Source organism: Silurus aristotelis (genome assembly GCF_946808225.1).
Source record: "Silurus aristotelis genome assembly, chromosome: 26".
Lineage (NCBI taxonomy): Eukaryota > Metazoa > Chordata > Actinopteri > Siluriformes > Siluridae > Silurus > Silurus aristotelis.
Window position 1 is genome coordinate 12510108 of NC_139599.1, and position 20526 is coordinate 12530633.

General features: G+C 38.4%; 1 protein-coding gene across 2 annotated transcripts in view; it reads left to right on the top strand.

Moving 5' to 3' along the window:
* fibcd1b (fibrinogen C domain containing 1b) overlaps positions 1-20526 on the top strand; it is a 164755-nt gene that overhangs the window by 40384 nt on the left and 103845 nt on the right. Inside the window, exon 2 of one of the 2 annotated variants that reach the window (XM_083531929.1) lies at positions 20209-20292. The exons of the other annotated variant lie outside the window; for it this stretch is intronic. Coding sequence (XP_083388055.1) covers positions 20209-20292 — 84 coding nt within the window. The remainder of the gene's footprint in view (positions 1-20208; positions 20293-20526) is intronic. 2 annotated transcript variants of the gene reach the window in all.

The following is a 20526-nucleotide window of genomic DNA, read 5'->3' on the forward strand; positions in this document are numbered from 1 at the left end:
CTTTCATTCTTGCAGATACTCTTCTATCACAAATCACTCCTGTCACTCTTCTCCACCCACTCCACCCTGCCTGCACTCTTTTCTTTACTTCCCTAACACACTCTCCATTACTTTGCACTGTTGAACCCAGGTACCTGAACTCCTCCACCTTCTCCACCTCTTCTCCCTGCAACCGCATCACTCCACTGCCCTCCCTCTCATTCACACACATGTACTCTGTCTTACTCCTACTGACTTTCATTCCCCTTCTCTCCAGCGCATATCTCCACCTCTCCAGGCTCTTCTCAACCTGCTCTCTACTCTCACCACAAATCACAATATCATCTGCAAACATCATAGTCCAGGGAGACTCCTGTCTGACCTCGTCCGTCAACCTGTCCATCACCACTGCAAACAGGAAAGGGCTCAGGGCCGATCCTTGATGCAGTCCAACCTTCACCCTGAACCAGTCTGTCGTACCTACTGCACACTTTACTGCCGTCACACTGTCCTCATACATGTCCTGCACCACCCTCACATACTTCTCTGACACACCTGACTTACTCATACAATACCACAACTCCTCTCTCGGCACCCTGTCGTACGCTTTCTCTAAATCCACAAATACACAATGCAGCTCCTTCTGTCCTTCTCTATACTTCTCCATCAACATCCTCAAAGCAAATAAGGCATCTGTGGTGCTCTTCCTCGGCATGAAACCATACTGTTGCTCACAGATGGTCACCTCTTCTCTCAGCCTGGCTTCCACTACTCTTTCCCATAACTTCATGGTGTGACTGATCAACTTAATTCCCCTGTAGTTACTGCAGGTCTGCACATCTCCCTTATGCTTAAAGATCGGTACCAGCACACTCCTTCTCCATTCCTCAGGCATCCTCTCCCCTTCCAGAATCCTGTTAAACAATCTGGTTAAAAACTCCACTGCCATCTCTCCTAAACATCTCCACGCTTCTACCGGTATGTCATCTGGTCCAACCGACTTTCCATTCTTCATCCTCTTAATCGCTGCTCTCACTTCCTCCTTACTAATCCTATCTACATCCTGCTTCACCAACTCCACATCCTCCAACCTTCTCTCTCTCTGATTTTCCTCATTCATCAGCTGCTCAAAATACTCCCTCCATCTTCTCAACACACTCTCCTCACTAGTCAACACATTTTCCTCTCCATCCTTTATTGCTCTAACTTGCAGTACATCCTTCCCAGCTCGGTCCCTCTGCTTGGCCAATCGGTATAAATCCTTTTCTCCTTCCTTAGTGTCCAACCTCTTATACAGTTCCTCATATGCCTTTTCCTTGGCTTTCGCCACATCCCTTTTAACCTGCTGCTGCATCTCCTTGTACTCCTGCCTACTTTTCTCATCACTCTGTCGATCCCACTTCTGTTTTGCCAATCTCTTTCCCCTAATGCTTTCCTGCACTTCCTCATTCCACCACCACGTCTCCTTGTCTTGCTTTCTATTTCCAGATGTCACACCAAGTACTTTTCTAGCTGCCTCCCTCATCACTCCTGCAGTAGTTGCCCAAACATCCGGCACCTCTTCACCACCACCAAGCCCCTGTCTGACCTCTTCCCTGAACCTCACACTACACTCTTCCTCCTTCAGTTTCCACCATCTTATTCTTCTTTCAAACCTTACTTTCCTCCTCTTCTTCTTCGCCTCCAAAACCATCCTACAGACCACCATCCGATGCTGTCTAGCTACACTGTCCCCCGCCAACACCTTACAGTCTCCAATCTCCTTCAGGTTGCATCTCCTACACAGAAGATAATCCACCTGTGTGCACCTTCCTCCACTCTTATACGTCACCCTATGATCCTCCTTCTTCTTAAAATACGTGTTCACCACTGCCATTTCCATCCTTTTAGCAAAATCTACCACCATCTGCCCTTCCACATTCCTCTCCTTAAAACCATACCTACCCATCACCTCCTCATCACCTCTGTTCCCTTCACCTACATGCCCATTAAAGTCTGCCCCAATCACCAATCGTTCTTTCCTAGGTACACCATCTACCACTTCATCTAATTCACTCCAGAATCTTTCTTTCTCCTCCATCTCACAGCCAACTTGTGGAGCATAGGCACTGATGACATTTATCATCATCCCTTCAACTTCCACTTTCACGATCATCACCCTATCAGAAACTCTCTTCACCTCCACTACACTCTTACTGTACGCTTCCTTCAGAATCACCCCTACACCATTTCTCTTCCCATCCACACCATGATAAAACAGTTTAAACCCACCTCCAATGTTCCTGGCCTTACTCCCTTTCCACTTGGTCTCCTGAACACACAACACATCTACCTTTCTCCTCTCCATCATATCAGCTATCTCTCTCCCTTTACCCGTCATAGTACCAACATTTAAAGTACCAACCCGAACCTCTACTCTCCTACACTGCTCCTTTTCCTGCCGTCTCTGTAGACGCCTTCCTCCTCTCCTTCTCCTCCTTCGGCCAACAGTAGCCCAATTTCCACCGGTACCCTGTCGGCTAACGATACCTGTGGCGGTCGTTGTTAACCCGGGCCTCGACCGATCCGGTATGAAATTCTCATTTGTGATCCGCATATTTGATTTGGCACATGTTTTACGCTGGATGCCCTTCCTAACGCAACCCTCCCCATTTACCCGGGCTTGGGACCGGCACTAAGAGTACACTGGCTTGTGCCCCCCTAATGGCTGGGTTATCAGCTCTCCCATCCCGATCTTCGAAAATAATTAACTCCCTCTTACAGTTGTACGGAGTAACGGAAGTGTGGCGTCTTCTGAACCCCCTTTCTAGAGTCTTTTCCTTTTTCTCTCCAGCTCACCACACGTATACACGTATTGATTATTTTTTTATTGACAGTAAATTCATCCCTTCAGTAAAGTCTTCCTCTTATGAAAGTATAATTATCTCCGATCACGCTCCAGTAACTCTCGAATTGGTTCTCCCTGGCTGCTATAGGTCCTTGTATGCTTGGAAAATGAATGTATTACTTTTGTCGGATAACCACTTTGTTCAGTTTCTCTCAGAAAAGATCTCTACATTTCTTGAAATTAATTCAACGGAGGAAATCTCTACATCTTTACTTTGGGAAACACTTAAAGCTTATTTACGTGGAGAAATTATCTCTCACTCTGCTCATATTAAGAAACTCCGTAATAAGAGGCTTCTCGAACTCTCTGAGCAAATTGGCATGTTAGATCAGGATTATGCGAGCCACCCAACTCCTTCGTTATATATTAAAAGGGTCTTTTTGCAATCTGAATTTAACCTTCTTTTCACCGCTCAAGCTGAACAGCTTTTGCTTAAATCGCGACATCATTTCTACTAGTTTGGCGATAAACCAGGTAAAGCACTGGCATTAAAACTTAGATTTAAAACTGCAAAAAAAATGATTACCCAAATCCAAGAAGGTAGTATTTTAACAGATCCTCAAGAAATTAATAACAAATTCAAATCTTTTTATTCCTCATTATATCAGTCAGAATCTTTTAAGGATCCTAACGCTATCAGTAGTTTTTTTGATAATCTTGACATCCCCCAAATTAATAGCGAATCAAAAGCCAAATTGGACGAACCTATTAGCTTAACAGAAATGATGCAATCTATATCACAAATATCACAAAAATACATCATTCACCCAGACCAGACCGGCTTTATTAAAAATAGGCAGGGTTTTTTTAATGTCAGACGGTTGATGAATATAATGTACACATCTGACTCTTCTATGCCGGAGGCCTTGGTTTCTCTCGATGCAGAGAAGGCATTCGATTGAGTTGAGTGGGACTATTTATTTTTTAAATTAGAAATATTTGGATTTGTGAGAACGAACGGTGTTAGCTCAGGTTATTTTACTCTTTACCGTGGCACCAGACAGGGTTGCCCACTATCCCCTCTTCTGTTTGCTCTAGCTATAGAACCTCTCACGATCTCTCTTCGTAATAACCACAATATCACTGGTATTATTAGAACAGGAAATAAACAAAAGATTTCTCTTTATGCGGATGACGTAGTGGTGTATGTTTCAGATCCAGAATCGTCTCTTCCCTACGTCTTAGATATTTTGAATCAGTTTAGTGGTGTCTCTGGCTATAAATTAAACTTACACAAGAGTGAGCTTTTCCCAATTAATTTTTCTGCAAGATCAATTCCAGTATCAACATTACCATTTAAATTGGCCTCGGACAACTTCAGATACTTGGGAGTAACAATAACATGGATGTATGGTGACCTATTTAAGCATAATTTTATTGCATTGTTGGAGAAAACCAAGCAAGATCTTGCCAAATGGATGACTCTTCCGCTTTCTCTGGCAGAATCAATAGTATAAAAATGAATATTCTTCCCAAATTTCTTTTCCTGTTTCAAAGTATTCCACTTTTTCTACCAAAAATTTTTTTTTAAGATCTTAGATCAAGCAGTATCTAATTATGTTTGGAACGGAGGCCCAATAAGGATCCAAAAATCGTTTCTTCAACAGCCCAAAAACTAGGTGGGTTTGCGCTCCCTTATTTTTTTATATATTACTGGGCAGCAAATATCCATAGTATTCTCTACTGGAGCCAGTCACATTATGGCCTGTGCCAATGGGTTCCGGCATGGGTTGGGATAGAATGCAGTTCCTGTACTCATGTGCCTCTGCATGCTTTATTATGCTCTTCATTATCGTTGAAGACATCCATTTACTCCTCTAATCCTTTAGTTCTACAAAGCCTTAAAATCTGGAAACAATTTCGGTTTCCAGGCAGCATCAGGTCTGTCTCCTATATACAAAAACCCCTCCTTTCTACCCTCTATTTCGGACGGATCTTTTGCGCTGTGGTTTAAAAGGGGCATTGTAAACATTAATGATCTTTTTCAGGAGAATACATTTGTCACATTTTCCTACCTGTCAGAAAAATTCAACCTCCCTAAAACTCATTTTTTCCGATATCTCCAAATTCGTGATTTTGTAAGGAACACATCCTCTTATTTCCCGCACCCACCTCCTAAACAAGAGATTGATCAAGTTTTAGAAACGAAACTTTGTAAGGGTACTGTCTCTAATATTTATAAAACAATTTTTTCATTCGTTGTTCAATCGGGCTCTTCATCGCTTTCTAAAATAAAGAGTAACTGGGAATCGGACCTCAATTATAATTTCACGGATGAGGAATGGTCCAAGGCCCTTGGTCATGTACATACCTCCTCTATATGCGCCCGTCATTCCTTAATACAGTTTAAATTGTTGCATAGAGTGTATTGGACAAAGACCAAACTATCTAAGATTAACCCTGGTTTGGATCCAACTTGTGACCGGTGTCGGCAGGCTCCGGCTACTCTTTATCATACTTTTTGCCTTTGCCCAGCCTTGACTTCTTTCTGGACATCAATATTTAAATCAATTTCTGAATACTTCATTTTAGATATTAAACCGTGTCCCCTGATAGCATTATTTGGACTCAAGCCCACAAATCCCTCCTTGTCATCCTTACAATCAAACATGCTTGCCTTTTGTTTTATAGTAGCAAAGAGACTTATATTACTGAATTGGAAGAATCCTCACCCACCCAGTTATTCTCATTGGGTACATGACCTGTCGCAATTTATTCAGATAGAAAAGATTAGATTTACATTATTTGGTACTACAGAAAACTTTTACACCAGCTGGCAACCATTCTTATTGTATTTAAGAGAAAGAGAAACGGGAAACAAAATAAAATCCTGTTCTCTTTGTTTAGCCTTTTTGAGCTTTTCTCCTTGCCCCTGACTTCTTGGCAGATGTAGAAAGGACAAAGGAGAAGGAATTTCGTTGAGAGTGTTAAAGTACTTAGGTGCAAATCTTTTATTTTTATTATTTTTTTTTTATTATTTTTTTTTTATTATTTTATTTTGCTTAATTTTTTCTTTCTTTCTCCTGTTCATGATGCTCACATTCACGATTGTAATTGTATGTATAACTTAGAAGGTGAGAGACCAATTTTTTATTGTTGGACTAGATTAACCACTGTTCCATTGTCTCTCTCGCCTAAGTGTCTTTCTGTTTGAAATGCATCAATAAAAAATATTTGGACTAAGAAGTGGGGGTTGAATAATAATGATCATGTTGTGCAATGTTATTAGCTACAGTCTTTCTTTGGATCTGGCAATTTCAGTGCAAGTTTACAATTAAATCACACAGAGCTACTTCTTTTTAATAAGATCATCTGTGTAAATCTGTATCTGGGCACCAGAGATGAGCCAATATTGTGTACAGGATAAACGGTTGTAGATGAGTAAACAGTGAGTGGTAATAGCATCATTAAGGCAAGCTGATGTGATCAGGAGTGGCAAGGTTAATCACCGAACTAATTACAGGCAGGGGCGAGGGATTAAATACAGCCTGCTGTGTTCTTGACACACACATACTTAAGCGAAGTCTAGACAGAAAACAGAGGAAAATATTAAGGAGAATGTATTTTGACTGTTACAGCTTCTGACTAATCAAAGGATTATAAGTACACACACACAAACACAAATACACACACAAAAATAGGCAGTCTTACAAATTTTTATTATAGCCATATCGTGTTTTGATTAAAAGTCTGCCTTTAGTCTGTTTGTCATTCTGTTATTTAATATTTGAGCTCTTTTTTTAATTTAATCTAATCTTCATTATAGACTAGTTTTGTCTCTTTACCACATCATTTAGATGTCTTTATAGTTATTGTACCTTTTTGTCAGTCATTATTTTTCAAAGTGCCAAACCATGATATACACCTTCAACCCCTTCTTAGACCACACAACTAATTGGAAAAACACAATCATGAATTAAATCTTTATATTCTGCCTTCTCTTTGGGTGTTTCACTTTCAACTTTGCCTACAGCAACTGAAATGCCATACTTCGGAAGCATCTTAATACTTTATTAAGATTTGCCCTGCTTCCAAAGTATGCTTCAAGTCATGATCCATCTATTCTGTTAATGATTTTTAAAGTACTTGGGCAATCTGAGCATTAAATAATGACCTTAACACTTCTAAAATCATTCCATTAGTTAATCTATAAAATCACTTTTATTGGCAGCGACAGGTAAATATACCTATGCCATTAGATAAAGGATAAGGATGTTCAGAATTGTACAGGTCTTTGTGTATTTCCTTAACAGGTCTTTCTGCCTTTAAAGCTTGAAAGTGGTTTGCATGTAGTGTACCCTCTGCATTTTCTCACATGCTCTGGAGACCTATTCTCTTGATTGTTGACTTTGTCACATACAGTTCAATTCTATTTTAATTTTATAGTGCCTGGGGTGACAAGGAAAAAGTCCCTTAGAATGTCAGGAATTTGGGTGACACTAAGAGTGTGGAGTGTGTAATTATGAGTAATGTACTTTATACAGTCAGTTGGAGTTGTGTAACCAGGAGCTCCAGACCAACTCATAAATTAGCTTAACATCTAAACTCATTATAGATTAAACACTAACTCCTCCTTGCCATAGCCTTTTAATGTTCAATGATAAAGAAACATCATATGTAGAATGTTATTTTAAGTAATGATTAAGAGGTGGTTTATCCTCAAATTCCAATGTCTAAAATCTTCATAAAGTGGGATCTAAATGGCGCTGGTACATCTCTAGAGGCCTCGGTATTCTCGTAGAGTTGGCATCTTATTTTTGAATGTCTGAAATCCTCATGAGGTATCACACAACTGGAGCTGGCCCTAGCTCTGGATTCCTTGGGTGGGAAAAAAAAGAAAAGCAGTGGAGTGGAATTAGCATGCACACTTACCCCTCTCAACAAAGTGCTTTGTGACAAATGTGGTGAAGGTGTTTTTCCTTTTAGGGATAAAGAGTATTGTGATCCCCCACATCTGTTTTCTGTGGTCATTAAAATATTTTGGTGTTCACGAATCACTAGTTCATATATTTCTTTGATGCATTTGTTTTCTCTTTGGACTTCATATTAAGATTTAACAGCAGCAGATTGCAAATGTGCATTGTGCACTCATATCCACTATCAAGACCTTTCACCATGGCAATGAAACAGTTGAGCAGTAAATTGTCTTCTGGTGAACTTGCTTACTTACAGTATTTACCGACTGAATGACTTTTGTGTCTCAAGAACATACAAAAAGTTTAGCAGTTTCTATACCAGTGATTTGATTTGGTGTGTTTTTGATGTGTTGTGGTGGGCAGCTAAAATACTGTGCCACTAGCTTTGCAATATCCAAAAAATTGCAGATTTGATTATATATCCTGCCATAGTCATGAGTGACTTCTGTAATTTGGATTATTCTGATGTTGAATTTATTATTTAAATGTATGTATTTTTAATTTTTGCTTTTAAATTACAAATAGCTCATGCATTCTGCTTCCTCTCTCAAAACTGAAACCAGCAAGTCTCCCATGTTTTAATCCTTCATCTATTGTGTGTGTCCACAGAGTGAGAAGAGTAAGTCATTGCTGCTCTCTGACCCAAAGAGCCATAACACAGACAAAACATATTAAATAATTTACATTAAATCTAAAGCCCATTTAACTAACATAGAGCAATTTCTTTGTGCACAGAAGATGGAGTCTGGAAAAGCAGAGAACCTAAAAAAAGGTTACAGATTAAAAATATTAAACAGTTAAATAATTCCTTATTCAAGTGATAAATGATTCAAAATGTCACATCAGTCAAAGGGGTCTGAAGAGACATCAGGTTTGGCAAGTTTTAAGGTGGCTTTGTGAAAAGGAAAGCAGAAGTGCAAGAACTGAGGACTTCAGGATAAAATAAATAAAATACTCTTTTAAAATGAGCTAACAAATGTTAATACATATGTTGTTGGTGTACATAAAGATACATACATATACTAAAAATACTGTCTGATTGTGTGCACAATATACTAAAGATCACAAAAGACTCCAAAGTGTAGCATTTGTCTAAAGTTAAATTTAAAATGACCTATTTAATAAGATTTAGGAATTGTCTTGAGTATACTATGCACATTATTTGGTTTTCATGCTCAACTAGTGTAAGAAATGTTACTGCCATTCTCCTTGAAATGCAATTACATACACAAATACATGGCAGTTTTTCATTTTATTATGGACTTTAAAATAGGTTATTGCTGGTTAGTCCTTATACTGTGAGTTTTACATGCATGAGTGATTTACATTATGTTATAATAAATAGGTGGTTAATTATCACTGTCATCAGACTGCAAGATTTGCTGTCTAAACGAAAACCATCCCAATGCTTGTTCTCTATAAAACATCACACCATGGGATGTTTACTTGGCTGTAAATTGCATGGATAAATCACACAAGTATTTCCTGCAGAGTGTGTACTCGAACAATACAAAAAATGTGTCACAGTTCATTTTAATTAATAGCCGTAATCGCTGGGTCCTAATAAACACATTTATCATAAATGCACAGTCCAACTTTTTCTGGAATAAAGCAACAGTAAAGAAATCAGCAATAGCTCACAGGTGGACGGTGTTTCTGTTTTGATACGACTTCACATGAGTTAGGAAAACACACATGCTCAAAAGCAGATAAAACATGTCTACTCTGTAGTACACAAAATATTTGCAGAGAGCACCCCATCTTAATGAGAGGTAAAGTTTTTTTGTCACAACAAAAATTTATCACAAGCTAATCTCGCATCTTGTGAATGGTACTGAATGGCGTCTTGTGAATAGTGAAAAACTGGTTTTGTATGTACTATGCTTAGTGGTAGCTCAGTGGTTAAAGAATTTAACACAGGTCATAGGTTACCAAGCTGCCATTGCTGGGCCCTAAGCAAGGCCCTTAACCAGCAAGTGCTCAGTTGTAAGTTGCTCTGGATAAGAGTGTCTGGCAAAATGCCATAAATGCATTAATAATGCATGCAGGGATTTTTAAACTTATAACTAGCATTTTTCTTCTTTTTCTTCTTTCAGCTCCTCCCATTAGGGGTTGCCACAGCAGATCATCCTTCTCCATATCCCCTTTCCTCTACATCAGCCTTTTTTAAACCAACTACCTTTATGTCTTTTCTTCCCACATCCATTAACCTCCTCTTTGGTCTTCCTCTTTTGGATGTTTTTGTCCAATCAGATTTCAGCTTCTATCTGCTGCCATGTCAATGTAATCTGGTCAGGTCCTGCAAAGTCTCTACTGCTGGCCTTTTTTTTTACCATAGTCTCCTTAAGAAATAGCTCTGTTTCTTTAACCCATTACATTTTATATTCACCTCACATGGCCAGCTAGCTGTCCCAGAATAGCATCAGCATTTTTCCATCCTCTGATTGGTTGGTCAGAGGGAAACAGCCAAATTCAACTGGCAAAACACATCTTTAGCACGCTGCACAGTTTGATACAGTTTGATACAGACTTTTTATGCCTACAGAGGAAGAGAAATTTAGGACAAATTTAAAAATCCATTTTCAAGAAAAGCTAGACATTGTGAGGAGGTCGGCCAACCCCGAAGCTAGCTAGGTTGTCTCAGCATGGAAAAGGGTATTTTCGCTGCTTCCAGACCAGTGAATACGAGTGGTACCACTGGCTTACAGCCTTTGAGGAGTGGTGCAAATTATGACTATTCATCTCTGGTGAGTAGGTTGTATTTTATTTAAATTTTAAAGTTTTTGTCATGTTATTAGACAAATATTGATTATGAACTGCTCCAGATGATGTAGGTGCACAGTTGCGGTTGTAGTGTAGAGGTTTGGAGTTGTCTTAACTGGGTTTCTTGCGTTAGTAAAATAGTATTCACCCTCCATATGCAAAATGCCTCTCTCTCTTTAACGCTACGCATTGTTATAATGCGTTTTCATATTGTATTGATGGTTTCTATAATTGCGACATTATAGTGGTGGTATTAAGAGGTGGATTAAGTCGGGTAAGTCCCCACTGAAGGCCCAGGTACCAATGGATGGCCCGCCACTGCAAAAACCTACTACTATGATTTTACAAATGAAACCAGGAAGTGTATGCTCAACATATGTTTAAGTCTATAAGTTCAGATCATGTATTTAAGCTGGTATATGTGAACTAAGAATTGCAATGTTCTGTTGTGTGTATGTGACAATTAAAAGCCCTTTTATTTAACATTGAATAAATATCTACAAATAAATAAATATATTTTTTAAACTGAACATTATCACAATCTCAACCAGATAAAATTGACAGTACAAGCATACAAATTGGGTGCCCTATTTAAATGTGCTTTCTTATCATTAGATTTCCCTTAAAAACTAAAATTGACATTTGATTCCAGTCAACATTATTTATATGCGTATAAGAATGGTTGATTGTTTAAGACTAATATAAAAGTTAATTACCAACAAAAGACAGAACTTTTCAGCTTGAGTGAGTCGCTCAAGTTGTTCATCCATAATCCCATGATGCTGCAGTAGTGCTCTAAGCTGTAGTTTAAACATGTTATGTCTAGTGCATATGACAATTAAGCTATGATTACAAAAAATAAGGAAAAAATATTAATAATAACAATATATGGCCTTGTATGGCTTCTCAAACATCTTCATATTACGTTCCCTGAATATAAAAACTTTAATTACAGTTTCTGTGCTTGTGGTTTCAAATCCCAGGAGTGTCAGGGACATGCTGTGAGGCCCTTAAGCAAAGTCATCTCAAGTGTTGTTCAGGACTCAGGGTGCTATTTTTCTTGCAGAGGACAGGCAGAGAAAATGTGGTTTATTATCTGCAAAAAATATATAAAAATAATAAAAAAATAGCCCACACTGGAAAAAAAATGGATATATGACCACGGAATGAATGCTTATGACTGCAGAATCCAGAAGCCTGATAAATCTAAAGAGATTCTGTATTGAGGACTGGTCTTAGATTCCTTCGGCTCTTTTTTCTCCAGTTTACAGGAGCACTGTTATTTTATGAGGGTTGTAGAATGTACTGAATTATGTACAAATGATTGCAAAGTAAAATAATAATTTTATCTATCTATCTATCTATCTATCTATCTATCTATCTATCTATCTATCTATCTATCTATCTATCTATCTATCTATCTATCTATCTATCTATCTATCTATCTATCTATCTATCTATCTATCTATCTATATATATATATATATATATATATATATCTCCCCAGAAGAGTGGAGCTTGACAGAACCCAGATTGACAGAAAAATGAAAACAGAAGCACAACTAGTACTTTATTTATCATTAGTGACCTGTTCCTAAAAAATTTATAAATAAACCCTTAGTTACAGAATGTATTACTTAGTTAGAGTTGTATTTCTTGCTATAATTACAGTATAGCTATTGGATAGTCAAAATGGACCTTGTGCTCAGACTTTTAAGCATGTGGAGAAAAACAGGGACTAAAAAAAATAACAATATATGGTTTTGTTTGCACTAAGCAAATTATAAAGTGAAAGGGTTGTTTACTTTTGCCTACATGCTCCTAAAGAGGCCAACTAGATCAGATGGATTAATTATAAAAATAAAAATAGATTAATTCTATTCTATTCTATTCTGTTGCGTACTGTAAATAGGCAACAGATGAACATTTCTCAGAAAACTGAATATTGTAGAGAAGGCGTGTTTAATGACAAGCTGTCAGAATGCAATAATAAGGGGAATAAATAAAGTCGAGCGGTAATGTGATCATTAACTACGCCAACTAATTTGTAAGTTTTTAGTTTTTTTTGCCAGGATCTCATTATAGGGAAAATTGCCCCATCAATATTTCTGTCAAGTCACCCTTTTTACCATCATGAGAACAGTTGAGATTAATAGTAGCTAACCTCTGGAGAACTGAGCTGGGTGAATTTATTTGTGTGGATGAGCAAAATATTCGCTTTCATTGAACATGTCTGTCATCATTTCAAACTTACAGAAAACTTTTAAATAAAATTAGAACAATTGTCTAAAATGGCATATAAAAATCTATAAAATTATTGCTCAAAAATGAATATAATTGTAACCCTGAAGTATGTGCTTTTTAAACATTATAATAAGCATGAGATTCAACATTTAGTCCTTATTTGTTGTGTAACTTCCATGTCTATTATAATGACCTTCATTTTTCTGGAAAGATGTTCCACTACATTATTGTGACGGTACAGACCACGAGGCGGAAGTGGGAGTAGCTCTAACATGATTCTAGAGAGAGTCACGAATCGTCGTGCGGGTTAGGTCCGTAATGCGGGTATGATCTGTCACGGACGGATGATCCCTGGAGGGAGTAGAGCGGAGATAATCCAAGCATAGACCAGCGGGGAATGCTGGCAGTCAAGGATCACCGAGATCAGGAGCATGACGTTCAAGAACGGACAGCCTGTGATTCTGGAACAGGAGTTTATATAGTTGCATAGTTAACGAGTGCCAGGTGTTTGTGATCAAAGTCGTGAGCGGCAGAGATAGCGAAAGCATGACCGCCGCCGAGGGGGGGCGTGGCAGGTGGATCCCTGACAATTATAAAGTGTGAAAAGATTTGTGCTCATTTAGCCACATTAGCATTAGTAAAGTCAGGTACTGGTGTAGGTGAGGTGAGGAGGACTGGGGTGCAGTCAGTATTTTAGTTCATCTCAAAGGTGTTCAGTAAGGTTGAGGTTAAATCTCTATAAGAGGCTATACTCGAGATCCTCCATTTTAACCCATGTATAGTAAAGCATATTTTTATAAAGCTTACTTTGTGCACTTGGCCTTGCCATGCTAGATTGCATATCGTCCAAACCGTTCCATAGACAATGCCATCGCCACGACCATCTATCTGGCCCTCACCCACATGAACGATAAGGACACATACATACAAATGCTGTTGATAGACCTCAGTTTAGCATTCGACACTATCATCCATTAGCACCTGATTAGGAGGCTGAGCCTACTGGGCCTGAACATCTCCATCTGCAACTAGATCCTGGGCTTTCTATTAGGAGACCTCAGTCAGTCCGGATCAGGAACAGCATCTCCAGCACCATCACACCGAGCACTGGGGCCTCTTAGGGCTGTGTGCTCAGCTCACTGCTGTTCACTCAAACCGACGCTCGGCAACGCCCCTGCTGTCACAGCTATACTTACTGTACTTACTTTATCTATTTGTTTTATTCTAGGAAATTTCCTGTCATTAGTCTTGTTTTAACCAGTAAAAGCTTAATATTTTGCCATTTTGAATTTAGCCTTTTTTTTTGCACAGGAAACTTTATGTATTTCTTGGCCTAGTAGTGTTTATAAGTATGAAAAAAGGCTGCCCTAGTGATGTTACTTACAGTAATGTATTCTTTCGATGAGAGACTAACATTAATAATCACACCAAGGCCTTTGGCTGCTGATGGAACAGAAAGGCCTTCAAAACTATATTATCAGAAAGCTTGCATATAGTTGCCTGCAGTGCTAGTAGAAGCGCTTATGTCTCATCAAAATGAAAAAGAGGAAATTTACCCAGCATCCACTGTCTAATCTTCTCATCTTTATTAATTTGATATCTCTCATACCATCTGCATAGCAGTGAAAGCTAAGAACATCCTATGAATAATGGTACCAAAGTATGTAACTATATGGTCCATTTCATTTAGGCTTGTAAGGATTAATTATAAGTCCACACAGAATAATTTTATTAGGCTGTTTATTTTAAACAGGTAATAGGGCATACATATATTGTATGGCTGCACTACAAGTATACAGGACATGTGTAAGCTAAAAACTTTGCTTGTAAGCACAAGTATGACCAAGCAAGTGTTCAGTTTCATTTACAGTGCATTATACTGGTGAGAGGTTTCCTTCTGGCCACTCTCCTATTAGGCCAGATCAGTGGAGTGTTACAATGACCTTCTGCAAATTTCTCCTCTTTTCACTTATGATCTATAGAACTCAATCAGACTCATCATGTGGTTTTTGCTTACCACTAATGCTTTTAATTTTACCCTTATTGCTCAGTTTGGACAGGCAGAGTCCAAGTTGTTCCAAACTTAATCTGTTCAGGAATTATGGAGGCCATTGTGCTTTAAGGAACCTTCAGTACAGAATAATGTTTTTTTTGTAGCCTTCTCCAAATCTGTGCTTCGACACAATCCTGTCTCTGAGCTCTGCAGCAAATCCTTAGACCTAATGTCTTGCTTTTTTTTTTATCCACATGTTCAGGTGCTAGACATGCAGATAGATGTGTGCCTTTTCAAATCACAGCTCATCAATTGAATTTGCTTCAATGAAAGTGTAGAAACATATTGAAGATGATTCAGAAAAATTGATTGCATCTGAGTGTCATAGCAGTGGGAGTCACAAAAAATAATTTTTTTTGCTTTGTCATTTTTGGGTATGGAGTGTTGGTTGATGTGAATTTAATAAACTGGATACTTCTGAATACTTTCTAATTGAGCTTTCAATCTCTGGGTATAAAATATGGCAGAGCTTCTATTTAACCTCATGGCACATAACACGTGCCTTTTTTCAGTTGCCAATTTCAATCAACCATATTATGTCTATCATACAGCTTCTAACTAGGAGAGCCAAATCAAGCCTAATGTCTTGTTTTCTTAAAAACATAACTAAAGCTAGCCAGCTATGATCACAGAGTAGTTTAACATGCTATTTTACTCTTTTGCACAAGTGTCCTTGTAAATCATACTAGCTGTGATTGGCAGAGGAGAGAGTATTTCACCCCTCCCACCCAGTTATAATGGTCAATTTTGCATAGTCAGGATAAAAACTTGAGATTCTTCTTTGTAAGATGTTTTAAAATAATTGTTTAGATACAAAAATACTTTGACAATGTTACATGATCCTCTGGTATTTTTTGTTTCTTTGACCAATTTCTACAAAAAAAAATTTTCTTTTGGTCTGAATTACAATGCAATAATCATAATATGTGCCTAATGTTCTCGAAAAGAAGCCTCTTGTATTTTAATGTGCTTCCTCTGTGAGGATTATTGTAGGCAGCTGAATGCAAGGACACTAATGCTAATTGTAAATCAGAGGTTTTTTTTCTCCTAGTGCTGAGTTGTTACCTGCTGAAAGTTATGTGTATTATTTAACAATAGTGTAAATTAGTTACATTTATTCATATAGAGTTTAATTTATAATTTGACTGTCTGTTTATTGGCTAAATGTTTATAATCCTGGTGGTGAGACCCACTATATTGTATGGTTTAGAGACAGTGGCACTGACAAAAAGACATGCGGCAGAGCTGAAGGTTGGGAGGTTTACTAGGGGTCGCACAGGAAGGATGTTTTGGAGACAAGGTAAGAAAGGCGATATTGAGATGGTTTGGTAATGTGCAAAGGAGCAACATGGGATGCAGGGAATGCAGAGAATGGAGCCACCAGGCAGAAGGACAAGAGGAAGGCCATGAAGAAGGTTTATAAATGTGGTGAGGGACGACATGCAGGTTGTTGGTTTGGAAAGGGCAGATGTAGAGGACAGAGTGGTATAAAGACGAATAATCCACTTTGGTGACCCCTAACAGGAGCAGCCTAGAGAAAAATAAGTTCCCTTTTAGGAACTCGAGCTGCGTCGCAAGGCTTTGGGAACGCTTCCGCGTTGTTCACGCATTGATTCACGTGTGTAATCCAGCCAACTGCAAGACGTGACGTCACCAGCGGGGTGACGTCACGACCAGGAAACTACAAAATGAGCATTCAGTGGAGCCGATGCTAGCTTCTGTTTGTTCAGGTAAGCGGTTTGTGTGTAAATCGGTGCAGGCATGAGCTTTAAAAGCAAACAAAACTTCCGCCTGTGTGTTGTTTGCTTGGAAGAGGAGCATGCTCAGCTCTACTGCATGAGCATTTTGTAGCTTCTTGGTCATGACGCCACCCTGCTGGTGAAGTCACGTCTTGGCGTTTGGCTGGATTACACAAGTGATTTAGAGCGGCAACAATGCGGAAGCGTTCCCGAAGCGTTGCGACGCAGCGTCTTGTTGCATCATGGAACTAAGGTTATATACGTAACCTAGATACGTTTATTGGTTATTATCCTTTTTTTAATTCTGAATATATTGTGGCTTTTAATTTTTACTAATAACATCAAAATACCAACAGGCAGGATGAATTGTTGGTCCTGTGGAAAGGATATGATTAGTAAATAATAATGTGCCAATTTGACCAAACTAAAAACTGTATATTTGTAAAAGCAAACTATCCTTATGCATATATTAAATATTTCAGACATAAATTGAAGTATAATAGCACTCTATTTTGCAACTCAAAATACTGTGACTATGCACACATACTGCTCATTTATATTTAAATGATCTGCAATTTTTTTCTCCCATTTATGGAAATTATATTTCACTTATAACTTATTTCCACAGCTAAATGTGATCTGCAGTGTGCAGTGCAGCTTTAATATTATTGCATAATTGTAAAGTCTGTCTCAAAAAAATAACAAATAAATGTGAGCCCAAGGCACAAAGTGTCACCTTTATTTTCAAGGTTATTGTTTCGTGTAATAATAAAGATACATTATATATGCGCTTACATCAAGGCCCTGTAATTGCACCGATCGAAGAACAAAAAGAGATTCCTTATTGCTGCGCTACACTAGTGTAAATTGTTTTTGACACTAATATTGTGTGGTGTGTCACATCACTTATGATCTTATTTGTCCTTAACCATTGAGGTTTATCCCAGTAATTCTTACATAAATGTGTAGATTGTTGGGTTTCCACTACTGGGATTAAGGGATAGTGCTTTGTATTGTCAGAGCTAGTTAATGATTGTGAAGCTGAAGCTGCTTAAGTCTTATGCATGCAATTTTGCAGACATTTTCAATGTTTCAAAGAACAACAACACCATTTATTACTTTTAAATGTGAATTAAATTGCAGGACATACAAGGAGAGTGTTTAGACTAGGGTTAGTTATAGATATATCAAAAGCCAAAATCTCAGTTTTTTTAAGGATTTTTGTTTGTTTGTCATGCTTGCAGTTCAGAAGAGACCCAGCATGAAAGATAACAACCACAAATTATGTGGTTGCCTATTTATTTTATCTCTTTGTGTGTGAATAAGTGTTCATCTTCCTGTGTGCCAGTTTAATAGATTTTTGCGTATAATAATACCCCATACTAAAAGCCTCAACCATTATGGTTTTATAATCATATGTGAGTTATTGATAGTGGGGTTTTTTGTGGGGGGTTTTTTGTGCTCCCATTTAATATCGAGACCAGCCATCAGTGTAAACATTGCAAGTTTGCTTCCAAAATAAATCCTCACACATACACTCAAAAACCACTTTATATAGAACAATTATTTATGCATTTATCTAATCTGCCAATAATGCATACAACAAACATCACAATGGGGTGGGGTAGGGATTGCACTGTGATCTGATTCTGGATTTTTGGTTATTAAGAGTGTGACCTGATTAGGTCTTCTGCTTCTATAGTCTATCAATCTCAAGTATATTTTTGACCAGCTGGATTGTTATTTATTTAGGGCTGAGTCCATATTCTATGTACAGTGATTTTGTGTGTATATTATTCTTGCATGAATCTGATACGTGCAGCTACTGGAAGCCAGTGAAAGGAGCGCAGCAGTGGGGTGGTGTGGGAGAACTTGGGCAAATTGAACACAATTTGTGCAGCTGCGTTTTAGATCATTTGCAGTGGACGAATAGCGTTTAGAGGAAGACCTGCCAGCAGAGAGTAGCAGTAGTCCAGTCTCAAAATGACAAGAGACTGAACAAGCACCTGGGCAGCCTGTGTGGACAGAAATGGTCAGATCAACATGGTCAATCAAGATCAATGGTCAACATGTAAGGAGAAGTCCATCGTTACCCCAAGGTTACGAGCAGTGGCTAAAGGGGAGAACAGAGAGTCATGAAGAGTTATTCTGATTCTTGACCTGTAGATGAATAACCTGGGATGAGCAGCAGTTCTGTCTGATTGGTCTTACCTCTATTCACCAAATTACAAATGTTCATTTGTGTATTGACAATCTGCTCAAAGAAATAAAAATCTTCCATGCTCCAGTCCAAAATGCGCACCCTGGTCTACCCTAGATTTTGATGTATTATCCAATTTTGAGATACATTTCTGCAGTTGCAACGACTGGTTGAGTGGTTTAAGTTACCACAGTATTCTTGTCAGCTTGATCCAGTCGGGAAGTTCTCTTACCAAACAAGCAATAAACTGTCACTCGCAGGATGTTTTATTTTTGTTTAATTTCATTTAGCAAAAACTCATGACACTGTTGTGGGTGAAAATCCCAGGAGATCAGCAGTTTCTAAAACACTTAAGCCAGCCCATCTGGTACCAGCAACCATGCTATGGTCAAAGTCTTAAATCTTGATAGATTGTCCTCATTCTGATGTGAATGAAGTGGTCAGTGTTTGTAGCTAGGTCATATAGAGCAGCATGAATAAGTTGCTTTAAAAATATCCTATTGGCAAAGACATGGAAGTAAGGAATACTACTTGCTGTGCAAACTATGGGTGATATTAACCTGTCATGAACTAAAAACCCGTTACAGAACCAGTTATGTCATGCATGAGTTCATGTGCGTAAAATTGGATCATTGCAAGTGCACAGGGCCGTGTCCACGGTGTGGGCGTTTGGGATAAAATGCTGTTTATCCTGGATCTTTCTATTTTGCACCTCTCAGGGGAGGGTATGTGTCAAAAGCCTCTTTTCTCTGATTAACCAGCTTACACACACACACACACACACACACACACACACACACACACACACACACACACACACACACACACACATGCACATTTAGCAAAGACACACATGGTGGTGTTTCTCTATGTCATCTTTTTCTACACACAGGGCTTTCTACACACAAGCAACACACAAGGACAAATTCTCTACCATGAAATACCCAGTGTCTGTCTTTCTCTCTGTCTCTCTCTCTCTCGCTCTCTCTTTCTCTTCACACTGTGCCTCTTCCTCGAAGACACAAACACATTCGCACACTTCCTCAGACATGCGGCTTAATGTTTCTTTGATCCGATTCTCGTGCCATTAAGCTTTAATGCTAATGGAATAGTTTCAGTCTTTATTGGCTGGAACACGAAAAGGCAAATCTGATCGGATGTGCTTAGGGAAGCAGTGTAAGCTGACCGCCTGTGTGGGGGTGTGTGTAGGATAAAGGGCATGCACATCGCTTAAAGAGAGGCGTTTGAAGCTACGGGAAAGGTCACAGGGCAAAAGTCTAGGCGTACCACATACACACTTCTTTCACTGTTGATCGAAAACGTGCTTCTCAACATTTAGATTTTTTTAGAGAATCATATTTGTAACTTCAAAATTATCTATAATTTGCTATAAATTTGTACACGGTTTTATTTGTTCGGTTTTATAGGCCTTCTGCGAGTGTGTACCCAGCTCGTCACAGCTCAAACACCGCTGGTCTGATTCAGATACAGTCAGGCAAACAGCTCCAAAGGTAAGAGCAAACACACACACATACATATACATATATATATATATATTATGTATAATATCGTCTGCTTACAATTTCTGTTATGATCATGACAGACAACCATGATATTTTGTATCCCAGTTTATTATTATATATATATATATATATATATATATATATATATATATATATATATATATATATATCTGTCTGTCATGATCATAACAGAAATGGTAAGCAGACGATATTCTATAATCA